The sequence below is a fragment of the Paroedura picta genome, chromosome 5, assembly GCF_049243985.1.
Source record: "Paroedura picta isolate Pp20150507F chromosome 5, Ppicta_v3.0, whole genome shotgun sequence".
NCBI lineage: Eukaryota > Metazoa > Chordata > Lepidosauria > Squamata > Gekkonidae > Paroedura > Paroedura picta.
The window spans coordinates 119,712,973-119,728,794 of NC_135373.1; the positions used below are offsets into that span (position 1 = coordinate 119,712,973).

The 15,822-nt window shown below is 48.3% G+C and overlaps 1 protein-coding gene across 13 annotated transcripts in view; it reads left to right on the plus strand.

Annotated features, from left to right (window-relative positions):
• SOX5 (SRY-box transcription factor 5) overlaps positions 1-15,822 on the plus strand; it is a 909,709-nt gene that overhangs the window by 662,295 nt on the left and 231,592 nt on the right. For all 13 annotated transcript variants that reach the window (XM_077340178.1, XM_077340177.1, XM_077340179.1 and 10 more), the window contains one exon: positions 1,210-1,296. In XM_077340178.1, coding sequence (XP_077196293.1) covers positions 1,210-1,296 — 87 coding nt within the window. The remainder of the gene's footprint in view (positions 1-1,209; positions 1,297-15,822) is intronic.

Here is a 15,822-nt window from a genome sequence, read left to right on the forward strand (position 1 = left end):
AGTTGCTCAAATTTAGGACTCAGATTTAGCTTTCAAATATCAAGACTCCCTACTTTAGATGTTTGGGATATAGGCTTTCAAGCTCCAAACCTCTCTTGCTGCTTGAAGGTTTACACCCAGAAATCTTGTTGGTCTCTTTAAGTACCCCTGGAATCAAATTTAGCTGCTACTAGGCTCAAATGTAACTGTTGAGTGTCAGAGCTCCCTTCTTATTTTCAGGATGTAAGTGTTTGGGCTTCAAACCCCTCGCCATGCTCAGAAGCTCATGCCCCGAAAATCTTGTTGATTTCGAAGGTTCCCCTGGACTCAAATCTTGTTTCTGAGGGCCGAGCTTTCTTTGTCGGATTTTTCGGGGCATAATCCTTTGAGTGCCAAAGTTCCTGTCATCATCTCCGACCGAGGGAGCTTTGACGCTCTAATACGTATACCCCCAAATTCTTGTTGATCTCTAATGTGCTACCGGACGTGAACCGAGCTGCCACAACCGTACAAGGCAGGGCTCCCCCCCTCCCTCCGTCATCCCGCTCTCTAGATTTCATAATATTTGCAAAGCGCTTTCCATCTGGAATTTCCATAATATTATTTTTATGTTTGTTACCAACGTGCGTGTTACTTTGGGGGGGGGGGCGGGAGACGACTTGCCCCAGCATGTTCACCACCACACTATGTTTAAACACATTGTAAAGTGGATGTAATTGTAAACACACCAAGGGATGTAATTGCATGTAGCAGATTTAGGCGCTAATTCTTTTGCGTTTTATTTTTTTTGTCCTCCCCTCTTTGCATTTTTATCAACGTAATTATTTTTTTTCCCCCCACGGCAAGACTAACACCCTGAAATTGACAAGCTTCCATTATAAGCAGTAACTTGTCCTCTAAATTGAAAAAACAATGAGCGTCAGGTTTGGAGGTGCCCATTGTCACAGGGAATGGCTTTGTTCCGAGAGAGGAAAAAGCTAATGATTTTGAAACAGCAGGTGACAAAACAGATTCTTTTTTTTTCCCCTCTCCCTCCTCCTCCCCTCGCTCCCCTCTTATCAGTTTCTTGATGAAGTCATTATGAACTCCGGTCCAGGATAGGGGAAGCTTTATTTTTAGCAGATAGACTTTTAATGAGTTCTATTGTGCAGTCAGTCATGTTGATTCACTTACGGTGCTTGTTTTTTTCTTCTTCCCCACTCCCCTCTCTCTCTTTTCTCCTTCATTCAGAAACCCCTAGTATTGAAAAGCTACTATCAAAAGATTGGAAAGACAAGCTCCTGGCCATGGGATCGGGGAACTTTGGAGAAATAAAAGGTAACCTTGTTTCTTTTCGGTTTTGAAGGGATTCGTGCAGCAAAGGCAATATATATTATTTCAATTAGCGCTAACAAATTCCTGTTGCTCTTTCGGATGGGACAGTTCTTCATCAGATGAGTGAATGATGGATTTCGGTGGGGGGGGGGCTCAGCCCTCCTCTTGAGAAGGCGCTCTGATCAGCAGGGAGGGGCTTTCAACAGCATTGAGGATCACGTTTATTCCCCCACCAGGGTCTGCCGGTCTCTTTATCTCCTAAGTGCTTCTGCCCAAGATACTTCCGGGCAAAGCTAAAGCATAGGGCAGCCTTTCTCCTCTTCTTTACCATTGAGAAACCAGAATATGGTTGGGAAGCGTAGCTGTGTACACGTCCACCTGGGGTCCCTCCTCTTCCCACCCCACCATTAATGAAAAGCCATCCATTCAGGAAACCCTTCCAGGGCTGTCAGGATACCCCAGGGTTTCATGAAACCATGGTTGAGAAGAACTGGTTTAGGAACATGGAGGAGAGCTAAGTTGCCACCTCACAGTTGGGTAATTACGGGACATTTGGGGATGGAGATACGGGAGGGTAGGTTGGAGAGGGGCAGGGTCTCAGTAGGGTCCAAAGCTACCAGTTTCTCCATGGCAAATGACCTCTGAAGATCAGTAGTCATTTTGGATAAACCCTAACGTGGCAACGACATCTTATGGTATATCTCCATAGCCTCATCTGTTAGGAGCTTTATGTGTATGTCAGAGCAGGCATAGATCTTGGTGTAATCTTGAAATGAAATTAGCAATGGCCCCTGGTTGGAGGGGGGACATCCGCATCCCAACCTCTCATTGCGCCAAGAGACAGTGAGAGAAAAATTCGAAAACTGAGTTGTCATTTGTGCAACTTAGAATCTTAGAATCAAGTTGGAAGGGTCCTCCTGGGTCATCTAGTTCAACCCCCTGCACTGTGCAGGACACTCACAACCCGATCACTCATCAACTGTAACCTGCCACCCCCTTGAGCCTTCACAGAATCAGCCTCTCCGTCATATGGCTCTCCAGCCTCTGTTAAAAAATGTCCAAAGATGGAGAACCCACCACCTCCCGAGGAAGCCTGTTCCACTGAGAAACTGCTCTGACTGTCAGGAACTTCTTCCGGATGTTTAGACGGAATGTCTTTTGCATTAATTTCATTGCAATGGTTCTGGTCCATCCCTCTGGGGCAAGGAGAACAACTCTGCTCCATCCTCTACATGGCAGCCTTTTAAATACTTGAAGAGGGTTATCAGATCCCCTCTCAGTCGTCTCCTCTCCAGGCTAAACAGACCAAGCTCCCCCAATCTTTATTCATAAGTCTTGGTCTCCAAACCCCTCACCATCTTTGTTGCCCTCCTCTGGACACGCTCCAGTTTGTCTACACCCCTCTTCAACTGGGGTGCCCAAAACTGAACACACTTCTGAGGCAAATCCAGAAGCAACGGAGAAGTAGCTCCAGGAGTCACTAGAAACTCTACGGTTTTACTGTGGATCTGGGAGGAACTGTGAAGGCCCTATCCCGCTCCCGGGCACAGAAACCACGAGAGAACTCACTCATGCTCCGGAGGGGAAGGGAGAAACAGTGGCCAGTTCCCTAGCTTGTGGCTGAGTCCATTAAGGCCGGAGGAGAAAGGCCATGGACCCCCTCCATTGTGCCTGCGGGCCCCCTGGTTGGGAATCTCTGTTCTAACCGCGATGCTACACTGGCACCCAGTGTTGTGTGTGAGCGGTGCCGTGCTGAAGACTCCTGGCCCGGCCGCCATGTGCCAGTGGTGCCAACCCCCAGCACAAGGGACCTGCAAAGAAGACGTCAAGCCTCCTTTCACAGCTGTGTTTGTTGAAACAACACGAAAAGGTGTGCGCGGCGATCACGTGCTCCCACACACAGCCTGGAAAGTAGGCGTGCCTCATTCCTTCGCCATGAATATGAGCCTGTTAAGGGCCTTCCAGGTCCTACAGTTTTAATTAATTCCTCGATGTGTTTGCCTTGGCAGCTGCGGTTTTGGGAAAACAGGCAGGGAACACCTTGGGGCCTTGCCGGGGCTTGGCGCTGGGGAGTGCGCCGCGGTAGAGTTCAAATGCCTTGCCCACGGAGGGGCATGCTGGCGTGTTTGTGTTTTCCCCACAGCGCATTCTTATTCCGGCTTCTGCTCATGGCTGCCTGCTAGTCTGCTTCCAAAGAGCTGTTAACAGTAAAGGGATAAAGAGGTGAACAGAGGGAAGAGATTTCTGCCTTGGGGATTGCTTTAGGATGCTTAGGGCTGATCCTGTGTTGAGCAGGGGGTTGGACTAGATGGCCTGTATGGCCCCTTCCAACTCTATGATTCTATGATTCCAGTGTGCTAAAGTAAACCCTAGTAGGGGCTCATGGGAATTGCAGTCCATGGACATCTGGAGGACCACAGGTTGACTACCCCTGTGCTAAAGAGTTCACAGAATCATAGAATTACAGAATCATAGAGTTGGAAGGGGTCACATAGGCCATCTAGTCCAACCCCCTAATCAACGCAGGATCAGAAAAGTGTGTATCCAGCCTTTGCTTGAAGACTGCCAGTGAGGGGGAGCTCACCACCTCCTTAGGCAGCCTATTCCACTGCTGAACTACTCTGACTGTGAAAATTTTTTTCCTGATATCTAGCCTATATCATTGTACTTGAAGTTTAAACCCATTACTGCGCGTCCTTTCCTCTGCAGCCAGCAGAAACAGCATCCTGCCCTCTTCCAAGTGACAACCTTTCAAATACTTAAAGAGGGCTATCATGTCCCCTCTCAACCTCCTTTTCTCCAGGCTGAACATTCACCCTTTCTCATTGTCTTGTAAGCCAGGGAGCAGTTCAGTGTGCTGTTGTAATTCTTCCTGTTCAGAGTGGCAGCTTCTAATCTGGAGAGCCAGGTTTGATTCCCCACTCCTCCATGTGCAGCCAGCTGGGTGACCTTGGGCTCGTCACAGCCCTGTTCTCACAGAGCAGTTTCTCTCCGAGCTCTCTCAGCCCCACCTGCCTCGCAGGGTGTCTGCTGTGGGGAGAGGAAGGGAAAGAGGTTGCAAGCTGCTTTGAGACTCCTTCGGACAGTGAAAAGTGGGGGATGAAACACAGCTCTTCTTCTTCTTCTTCTTCTTCTTCTTCTTCTTCTTCTTCTTCTTCTTCTTCTTCTTCTTTTTCTTCTTCAACCAGGAGTCTCATAGCGGCATATAAGAACCATCTCTTCTTCTTCTTCTTCTTCTTCTTCTTCTTCTTCTTCTTCTTCTTCTTCTTCTTCTTCTTCTTCTTCTTCTTCTTCTTCTTCTTCTTCTTCTTCAACCAGGAGTCTCATAGCGGCATATAAGAACCATCTCTTCTTCTTCTTCTTCTTCTTCTTCTTCTTCTTCTTCTTCTTCTTCTTCTTCTTCTTCTTCTTCTTCTCCTCCTCCTCCATCCCCTTTTCTCCTTCCCCTCCATCTGTAGAAAGCCACTTGGACAGAAGGGCCCACAGAAGAGCACGCAGTGGCTCTTAGGCGTTCTAGCCTAGACATCTTCTAGGTGTGAGGACTGTACTGTGGCCAAATAGTCCTAAAGCTGCATTGGCAAAGATAGAGGGACGGTAGCCTGCGTGACCATTTTGCTGCCTGTCGCTGCCAGGGTGCTCCAGGCTTGGTAGTTTCTGCCCCACTTGAGATATCAAGTTTAAAAGCGTGTGTTTTATTTCAGCTTGCAGGGGTGGCCAAACTGTGTCTCTCCAGATGCCCGTGGACTACAATGCCCATGAGCCCCTGCTGACAGCAGGGGCTCATGGGAATTGTAGTCCACGGGCATCTGGAGAGACACAGTTTGGCCACTCCTGCCCTATTCTATTCCAGGGAGATAGCAAAAAATGGGTAGCTGTGTTAGTCTGCTTTTAGTAACAAGAACAAGAAAAAGAAGAGCTGGGTTTTTTTTAATACCCTGCTTTTTACTACCTGAAGGAGTCTCAGTGCGGCTTACAAACACCTTTTCCTTCGTCTCCTCACAACAGCCACCCTGTGAGTTAGGTGGGGCTGAGAGAGCTCAAGGAGAACTGCTCTGTGAGAACGGCCCAATTTTCACCATTCCAAAGGAGTCTCAAAGTAGCTTACAATCACCTTCCTTTCCTCGTCCCACAACAGATGCCCTGTGAGGGAGGCGGGGCTGAGAGAGCTCTGACAGAGCTGCTCTGTGAGAGCAGCTATATCAGGACTTTGACTGGCCCAAGGACACCCAGCTATCTGCATGTGGAGGAGTGGGAAAACAAACTCGGCTCCACTCTCTTAACCCCTACACCACACTGCCAAGGGTCAAGTAGGACCTTCAAGACTATCAAAATGTGTGGGCATGATCTTTCGTGAGTCACTTGGTGAGCATTGGCACACAAAAGCTCATCCCTTGTCCCCAAATTTTGTTAGCCTTTACGGTTCTACCGGACTCTTGATCTTTCCAGGTGCGGTCTGACCAATGCAGTATACAATGGGCCTATGACAACTTTTTAAAAATAAAACCTGTCTCTTCTTTTTAAAAATAAAACCTAGCTCCCACCCCTCCCCAGTTTCAAGTTCCTGTTTTCAGATTTCTACCAAACAAACCCTATTGCAGGGGTGGCCAGACTGTGGCTCTCCAGAAGCCCATGGACTACAATTCCCATCAGCCCCTGCCAGTTCACACCATCATGGCTCCTCTTCATAGGTTACACCCATTTAGGACTTGGCCCACTGCACATTCCCTGGGGGGACCCTCCTCTTCTGCAGAGCAACCGGCTGGCAGCTTCCGTATCCCTGGGACAAAACGATGCCATCCATTTCACTTATTTATAATCCTTTTTCTTCTCCCCCCCCCCCAAAAAAAAACACACCCCCATTTTGGATAATGTCACTGTAGTAACTACGGATTTCAAGGAATGCCAGTAAAAGCAGAAATCGTGGGCCCTAACATGTCTAATCTCGGCTTATTAAATCCCCATCGGCTCGAAATAGATGTTTATTTGAAAGACGTAGCTCAGCTTCGTGAACCGCAGAGGGCATCAGTAACAGGTACTTATGTCAAACTGTGTCTGACATATGACAGGGCTCCGTTTGGCGAAACCCCCCCCCCGAAAGCCCCTCTTGCATGTGTCGGGGAGAGGGGGGCGCGGGGAGAGGGGGGCCTAGAACGCTCTCACGACTGCCAATAATGGATTAAGAGAAATAATCCATTCAGTGATACTATAGCTCATCAGAGCCCATGAATTCAAGACATATGTTATGTAGAGTCAATGTATGGATTAAAAAGGATAATCTGCGAGGTGACATGCAGAATCTTACGATAACTGGAGAAGGCAGAATCAGCATGTGGATTGCGGCAGATAACTCCGTTGAAGGGACACCGGACAAGTCGGAGATGAGGGGGGCGTGGGGGAGAGAAAGGGGGGGCGCGCTCCGGTTAGGAACAGGGATCCGCTCGGAGATCTTTTGGATCTCGTGACTGGAAAGGTGAGAGGCAAGAAAGCTAAGGGGTCCTGGATGTTTTACTTTGGAGGGGGACACAATCGGAAGGTGGCGACTCCACTGAAATGCCAACCCCCAGGTGGGACCCAGGATCATCTCCGGACTACAGTGATCGGTTCCCCTTGAGAAAATGGAGGTCGGACACTGTGGCATCACACCGAACTGAGTTCCCTGGCCTCCCCAGGCTGTATCCTCCGCATCTCTGGGAGTTTCTGAACCTAGATCTGACAACCCTACTCCCCATCCCCTGCTGGTGGCCTTAAAGGACTTGGCACTCCTTTGGACCAAGGTCTTCTGTGTGTGTCTTTTGTCAATTGTGGCTCCTGTATTGTTCTTGCCGATCATAGTTTACCATTCCGTTCAAATTGGCAGATTGTTTCCACTGCAAATTTGGGTGTCCACGGTGTAGCTGCCTATACCAGAACAGATGGAGGTAGAGGGTCTTCCCTGGCTTCTTTACACTGTGACACCCCATGGTTTGCCATTCTCTCTGAGCCATACCATTGATTCAGTACTGTTCTCTTTGGTGGTTATTTCCCTCCACCTTTGCTATAACTTTCATGCAACTCCTTCATGATTGGCCATTTGTTGGACAGACGGCCAATCAGGGATGGGACAGCCGATCTGATTGGTGGTTAGGCGGTGAGTCCCAGCTCCTCCCAGCACCCCTTACCAGCTTTATTAATGGTTACAGATACACTGCCCTCCCCTTCCGACTCAGGATGTCTATGATGACCAAAGGTAGAAACAGATTCACAGAGGATAAATCTTTCAGTGGCTACTTGTTGTCATGGTTAAGAATGGTGGCCTCTAATCTGGTGAGCTGGGTGGCCTTGGGCTAGTCTGGGTGGCCTTGGGCTAGTCAGAGTCCTGATACAGCTGTTCTCACAAAGCAGTTCTGTCAGAGCTCTCTCAGCTCTGCCTCCCTCACCGGGCATCTGTTGTGGGTAGAAGAAGGGAGGAAGGGGATTGTAAGCTACTTTGAGACTCCTTTGGGTAGTGAAAATCAAGGTATAAAAACCAACTCCTCCTCCTCCTCCTCTTTCAAAGCCAGTACTGAAATTAGAAGATATTTGGCCCTGGCCTTAACAGTCCACTGCTGATTCACCAAGTGCTTTTTACAAATGCATCAAGCTCGCATTGTGTTGAATATTTGAATAAGGATGTCGGGAGAAAGTTATTAAAAAACCCACACACAAACAAATATCCCTCAACAGCAACAGAACAAACAAACGAGCCCTGAGTGTGCTTCCCTTAGAAAAACACCATCTTTCATGTCAGGATGATAATACATCTGCCTTGGTTTATAATGGCCTATTGTGTTCTCTGATGTTCCTCTGAAAGAATGACAAAAACCATTCAACGGCCGGAACAAAAAGCTCATACCTTGAAGAAAACTGTGGTGGTCTTCAAGATGCCTCTGGACTCCCATATTCGTCCTGCTGCAACAAGGCCACCCTCCTAATTCAAATGCTATTTAGGTTATGAGTTCAGATCGGGTTCAAGATTATGGTACTGACCTTTTAGGGCCCTGTGTATCTGATGGACCGCCTTGCTCGGTATGTCCCCTGGGGTAGCGATCCCCAACTTGTGGGCCACGGACCACATGTGGTCCTTCGACTAATTGGAGGTGGGCCCCAAAGGACGCCTTCTCCTCCCCCCCCCGGCCCTTTACTGCATCCCCCCCCCCAGCCCTTTACAACACACTTCATTGTTGTGGCGTGTCTGTATCTTATTTTGAAGGGATGTTTAAACATTACCATAGCGCTCAGAGAGCGCTAGGGCAGTGGTTGAGAGTAGAGGAGTAAACTACCCCCCCCCCCCGGGCCTCAGTAAAAGGCGTTGAGTGGTCCCCGGCGTTGAGTGGTCCCCGGTGATAAAAAGGTCGGGGACCACTGCCCTGGGGGACACTGTACTTAGTTAACACCCAATTTGCCAGTGATCCCTAACCCCAAGGATTTGTGTCTCGTCTCAACCAGGGCTAGGGCTTTATTCAGCCATGGCTTCAACCTGGTGGAATGAGTTTCCGGTTGAAACCCGGGCCCTAACAGAGCTGTCAAAGTTCCACAGGGAATGCAAGATGGCACTCTTCTGCCAGGCCTATGCCTAAGACCAGGGCAATCTCAAGTTATATCGGACCCCCTCCACCTCCAATTTCTTGGCTCCGCCAATTTCTGATAGCTCCCCCAACCTGGGGAGGGGGGCCTTCAGAGGGTGCAAAGGAGGATGGGGGTGGGAATGGGGGTTTTAATTGTATTTTATCGTATTTTTTGCTGCGGTTTTCTTAACATAACCAATGAGATGACCTGTTTCAAGGCTGCGGGATGGGGCAGGGCACATTGGGCCATGGCGTCGCCCTTCTCAGCTCCACCACCACCCCCCTCTCCGGCTACGGGCCTGAATTGGGGGATTCTTCGCGTTACCCAAGCTAGCTGGTAAAACACGACGTTATATATGTACAAAGAAACCCTCTCTGGCATGAATAACGACCCAAATTAGGCTGCAATTTTAACTGAAGCAGGGAGGAAACGCCGGGGCTTAATGTATTTGCAGTGGGTCTTCTGATTGGCAGGTTGTCACGGTATGAAATGCTTCTGTCTGATCATGTTGCCAGCAGATGAAAACGGAGGTTTCCCTGCGTTTCTCTCCTCTTGTCTTCAGGCCGGAGAACGAGGCGTGAGACAGCCTTGACGAGCCGAGACATAATACTGCTGAACATACCCCTCGTGTTACTATAACTGACAGGGGCATCCTTGGCTTGAACCTAAGCTTTTAAGCTGTCCCTCCATCCCTCATTATCCCCGCGCCATGCTGATTTTTCCCTCTCTGCACTCCTGTTTTTTGCATGCTCTGGCCACGCATCTCCAGCACGGGAGAAAGCTGCTGGTTCAAATCGGTCCTCCGCCACAAATGACCAAGGGAATCCAAGTCAGGGCACTTTTCTCAGCCTTCCGCTCCCTTCAACTGCCCTCCCCTACTCTTTAACCCCTCTTCAGAAGGGAGAATTCTGACCTACCTTACAAGGCTGCTGTAAGGAAAGCTGGGGGGAAATAGATCATAGAATCATAGAGCTGGGAGGACCATCGGTCGTCTAGTCCAACCCCCTGCACTATGCAGGACACTCACAACCCTATCGCTCCTCCACTGTCACCTGCCACCCCCTTGAGCCTTCACAGCATCAGCCTCTTCGTCAGATGGCTCTCCAGCCTCTGTTTAAAAATTTCCAAAGATGGAAAACCCACCACCTCCTGAGGAAGCCTGTTCCACTGAGGAACCGCTCTAACTGTCAGGAACTTCTTCCGGATGTTTAGTTGGAATTTCCTTTAGATTAATTTCATACCACTGGTTCTGGTCCGTCCCTCTGGGACAAGAGAGAACAACTCTGCTCCATGCATCAGGAGGTGGGAAGCTCCTTCTCCTGGATGCTTGAGGCTGATCCTGCATTGAGCAGGAGCATGGACTAGATGGCTTGGATGGCCCCTTCCAACTGTATGGTTCTCATTCTATGATCATGTTGACATTCTCCCCTACCTCTAAGGAGCTCATGGTGTCATATATGTTGTCCTTTTTACTCTCTTTTTACTCTCTTTTTACTCTCACAACAACCTAGACTGAGGAGAAGACTGATTGGTCACACCAAGTGACGTTCATGGCTGCCTGGCGATTTGAACTCAGGTCTTCTCAGGCCCAGACTGATAACTCTTAAGCAGGGGTAGTCAACCTGCGGTCCTCCAGATGTTCATGGACTACAATTCCCATGAGCCCCTGCCAGCGTTTGCTGGCAGGGGCTCATGGGAATTGTAGTCCATGAACATCTGGAGGGCCACAGGTTGACCACCCCTGCTCTTCAGCACTGGGTTTAAACAAGGCCGTCTTCTGATTTCCCAACCCCTAATGCTGTGGGCCCCAACTTTTGTTACGCCGCTTTCTCATTCTGCTTTTTAACCCGCTGCTCCAGGGCACGGTTGCCAAATGATCGGGAAAAGCAGAGCCCAGTGTCCTCCTCTGCCTTTAAGGGCAGCTTGACCCAAAGAAGTCAGCAGGCGATGGTTCTGTCCATCCAGGAGTCAGCTTAAAGCTCTTGAAGGCCTAAACATCATACAGAATCACACAGAATCAGGATTAAGGTTTATTTCATGCAACTCCGGGGAAGAGGAAATGCAATCCCCGCATTAATGCTGCCCAGTGGTATATCTAGTGTATTTGACACCTGGAGTGGATCATTTTTTTAACACCCCCCACCCTCCGCATAACGACTTAATCCCGGTATGAATTGCAAACTCATGCAGGAATCTAAGCCCGTTTTATGATACGTCCATAATTTTGATGGCTACTTGCATTCCAACTCAGTCCTAAACATGGACATAATTAGCATTAGACGAAGAAGAGGAGTAGGGATTCCAGCCTCCAGGTAATAATAAGAATTACCAACTTTTATATCGCTCCTCTTTAATAGCTGTCACTTTGGAGCTACCAGGTGATGTTATTTAAAGTAAAACTAGGAAAAAACTTCCAGTAGGCCTTTCAGTAGCAAGACCTCCCATAAAGCGGCACAACTTTATTTTGGCCTGGCCAACTAGCAACCTAGAGGATGGAGTTGTTTTCAGAGGGTCAGACCAGAACCAATCCAAAGAATTTTCGGCTAAGCATCCAGAAGATGTTCCTGACAGAGCAGTTCCTCAGGGGAACCCTGGTTGGGAAAGCCTGTTGTAGTCTGAAGATGATCCGTGATACCGGGGGATCTGGTATACCTGGCATCTAGCATGCCTACTTTTCAGGTCCCATCCCACGAAATCTCCAGGTACTTCCCAAGCTGGAGTTGGCAACCCTAGCAATGGATTCTTTTATAACCAGAGCGATGGAATGCAACTGAGACATGAGTTGAAGACTGGCCCTTTAGATTAGGGGTAGTCAACCTGTGGTCCTCCAGATGTTCATGGACTACAATTCCCATGAGCCCCTGCCAGCAGTCGCTGGCAGGGGCTCATGGGAATTGTAGTCCATGAACATCTGGAGGACCACAGGTTGACTACCCCTGCTTTTGATCATTTCCAGCTATAACACGGAGGGGAGGAGGGCTAACTCCTTTTGCGCACCAACTCTTTGGACGGGAAAACTTGTTACAGGTACTTCTGAATAATTGAAGATCCAGGTGGTAAATTAATTACTAAAACAACGCCTAGGTCTCTGATGGTGTTTCTGAAGTGGAAGCTGTAAATCAGAGCCCCCCCCCCTTAATATTTTACCAGAATGAGCCTCCGTTCCTTTGCACACAAGGCTCGGTAAAGCCGTGAAAATTACTCTTGTTTCGTTCCATCTCTGAAATTTCGCTCAAATGTCCCTGAACGGAATTGCTCGGATTTTTACTGTAGGAACGCATGCTAGGTCCAAGCACCTTCCTGTGTATGGGGCTTTGCCGTTTCCAGGGCAGGCGATCTGGCAGATAAAGTGTGTGGGATTGTGGCTATATGCCCATTGCCTCAGAGTTCATAGAATCATAGAATCATAGAGTTGGAAGGGGCCACACAGGCCATCTAGTCCAACCCCCTGCTCAACGCAGGATCAGCCCAAAGCATCCTAAAGCATCCAAGAAATGTGTGTATCCAACCTTTGCTTGAAGACTGCCAGTGAGTTCCCCCCAAGTCTTGTGTTGTTCCTTTGGCATGGATCTGGACCATTAGGGAATCGTAAATTTGCTCTTAGTTACGTTTATTCATTTGATTCGTTTGTACCTGCCCTCTCTCCCGAATGGAGATCCGAACCCACGCCCCTCTCCTCCATTTTATCCTAATGACAATGCTGGGTAGTAGGTTAGGCTGAAAGAGTGTGACTGGTCTGAGCGCAAGTGGCAAGTTTCTATGGCACATGCGGATTCAAGACCTGGAAAGCCAGAGTGGAGTTTAGGACGCTTTGGGCTAATCCTGCGTTGAGTAGGGGGTTGGACTAGATGGCCTGTATGGCCCCTTCCAACTCTATGATTCTGTGATTCTGAGTTGTGGTTAAGGGAGGAAGCTTCTAATCTGCTGAGCCAGGTTTGATTCCCTGCTCCTTCACATGTAGCCAGTTGGGTGACCTTCGGCTCATCACAGCACTGAGAAAGCTGTTCTGGCCGAGGAGTAATATCAGGGCTCTCTCAACCTCACCCACCTCACAGGGTATCTGTTGTGGGGAGAGGAAAGGGAAGGTGAATGTAGGCCGCTTGGAGACTCCTACTGGTAGAGAAAAGTTACATAGAAGAACCAACTCTTCTTCTTCTTCTTCAGTAATATCAGGGCTGTCTCAGCCTCACCTGCCTCACAGGTGTCTGTTGTGGGGAGAGGAAAGGTGGCTGTAAGCAGCTTTGAGTCTACTTCTGGTAGAGAAAAGCAGGCTATAAAACCCAACTCTTCTAAAAAATCAACTCTTCTTCTTCTTCCCAGATACCTGTCTGACACTCTTAATTACTACACTCTCCAGAATCACTTGCTTTGATTTGCATGGCAGAAGGTACTTTGTTACTAGTTTGTAGCTCTTATGGATGTTATAGGCCGCTGTGGTATGAGGAGAAGAATGCCTTTTAGAATAGTTCCAGCTGAAATAGCCAGCGTGGTGTAGTGGTTAAGAGTGAAGGCTTCTAATCTGGTGAGCCAGATTTGATTCCCCGCTCCTCCACATGCAGCCAGCTGGGTGCTCTTGGGCTAGTTACAATCACCTTCCCTTCCATCTCATCAGTGGTCTTGAGCCTTTGCATTTTCCTTGCCCATTCTGTGGATTGTCTCAAACAATGCGCCTTTCACCGTTCACTTTTCAACACGGTACGCCCGCCGTTGGACATACAAATTTTATTTAACCACAGAGCCAATTTATTGTTGAGCAAGTCATGCAAAGGAACAGAAAAGGCATAAATAATTGCCAGTTCGAATCGCACAAAAGGAGGAGGAAGACCAGAACTGGGAGAGGGGTATAAGAAATGTGAAATTGTCCCCGAAAACAACTAAGGCAAACGTCACATCACCCGTATGACTCTAGAATTACACCTATTAGACAGTGAAGAATGAGATCCAAGGATAGCAAGGGATGCCTCTCCGTCTGTGGCAATGAATTTTCCATCCTAGAAATACATCACAGGGATTGCTCCTATCCTGGCACGAAGGGATGATTAAAGGAGCTATTATTACCCATAGATCTTTCCCAGGCCTGACTAATCGGTAGCCATAAGCTGGTTTAGCTTCATTGCCAGTTTTTTTTTTTGTCTTATTCTTTTAATTTGGAGAATCTTATGGATGTTGGCCAAAGGGTCCTGCTCTTATTGGAGGAGGGGATTCAACTACTATCCCACCCCCGGGATTCTGTTACAACAAGAGATTGAGACTGAAGAGTTATAAGAACACAAGAAGAGCCCTGCTGGGTCAGACCAGGGGTCCATCTAGTCCAGCACCCTAAGAACATCAGAAGAGCCCTGCTGGATCAGACCAGGGGTCCATCTAGTCCAGCATCCTGAGAACATAAGAAGAGCCCTGCTGGGTCAGACCAGGGGTCCATCTAGTCCAGCACCCTAAGAACATCAGAAGAGCCCTGCTGGGTCAGACCAGTGGTCCATCTAGTCCAGCATCCTAAGAGCATCAGAAGAGCCCTGCTGGGTCAGACCAGTGGTCCATCTAGTCCAGCATCCTGAGAACATCAGAAGAACCCTGCTGGATCAGAGCAGTGGTCCATCTAGTCCAGCATCCTAAGAACATCAGAAGAGCCCTGCTGGATCAGACCAGTGGTCCATCTAGTCCAGGTCGCGGGCTTGGAGGGCCTTTTTCAGTGAGATCATTAGAGAAATTCTGTATGTCGGTATAACAAAATCAAGTGCTGCATAAGACTTGGGTTTAGTGGACTATACGTACATGTCTGAAGAAGTGGAATGAAGCATGTTCGTAACCAGTGTACCTTTGGAGATGTAAATTCTGGAGGTCTCTCTTCAAAAAAGATGTGGACAAAATTGAGTGGGTGCAGAGGAGAGCCCTATAAGGGATTGGGGAATGTTTAGTCTGGAGGAGAAGAGGTTGAGAGGGGGCAGGATGGCTTTCTTGAAAGATTTGGAAGGTTGTCACTTGGAGGAGGGCAGAGAAAGGTTCATGGTGGCAGTAGAGGAGAGGACCCATAGTCGTGGGTTTAAACAACTTGGAGAATATCCGGGGGGGGGGGGAGATCGCAGTCAGAGTAGTTCAGCGGTGGAATTGACTTCCTAAGGATGTGGGGAGCTCCCCCTCACTGGTGGTCCTCAAGCAACGTCTGGATGGATCCTTCTCCTGGATGCTTTAGGCTGATCTTGCATTGATTAGTGGGTGGGTCTAGATGGCTTGGATGGCCCATTCCAACTGTGTGACCCTGAAATGGCTGCCCAAGGAGGTGGTGAGCATTACTTCAGTCAATTTTGAGATTGTTCTTTAGAATCCTTTATCATACAGCTTGTTCCATTCACAGTTTAGTACCTTGCATTGAGCTCTGTTAGCTTTCCCAACCAATTAGAATTGATGATGATGTTATCCGTTCAGTTGTGTCCGACCCTTGGTGATTTATAGGAAAGTTTTCTCCATTCGTCTCCGTCAATGACTGCTTCTTTCAGAATTATAGACTGTTATTATTTACCTGAGACCAGGTAGGAATGTGGGACATCAATTACCTAACTGCTATGCGTATTTCTGTGTGGTGGAAAGGGCTGCCATGTTGCAGCCGACGTACGGTGACCTCGGAGGGCTTTCAAGGCAAGTGAAGGTCACAGACGGTTTTCCATTGCCTGTGTCTTCATTACAACCCCTTGTCTTCCTTGATGGTCTCCCATCCAAGTAGTAACCCTGCTTCGATCCAGAGATCCAAGCATATCGGGCTAACCCGGGCCATCTGTCCATCAGGGCTTTGTATTTCTATCCTCCCATTTATGTACTCTATCAAAGATCATCGATGTATTGTGCTATGTATGTGTGCGCGTGCGTGTGTGTGTGTGTGTGTATATATATATATGTATATATATATATTTCCCCTCTTGTAAAATAAACTAGACAAGTGTGAAATGATGG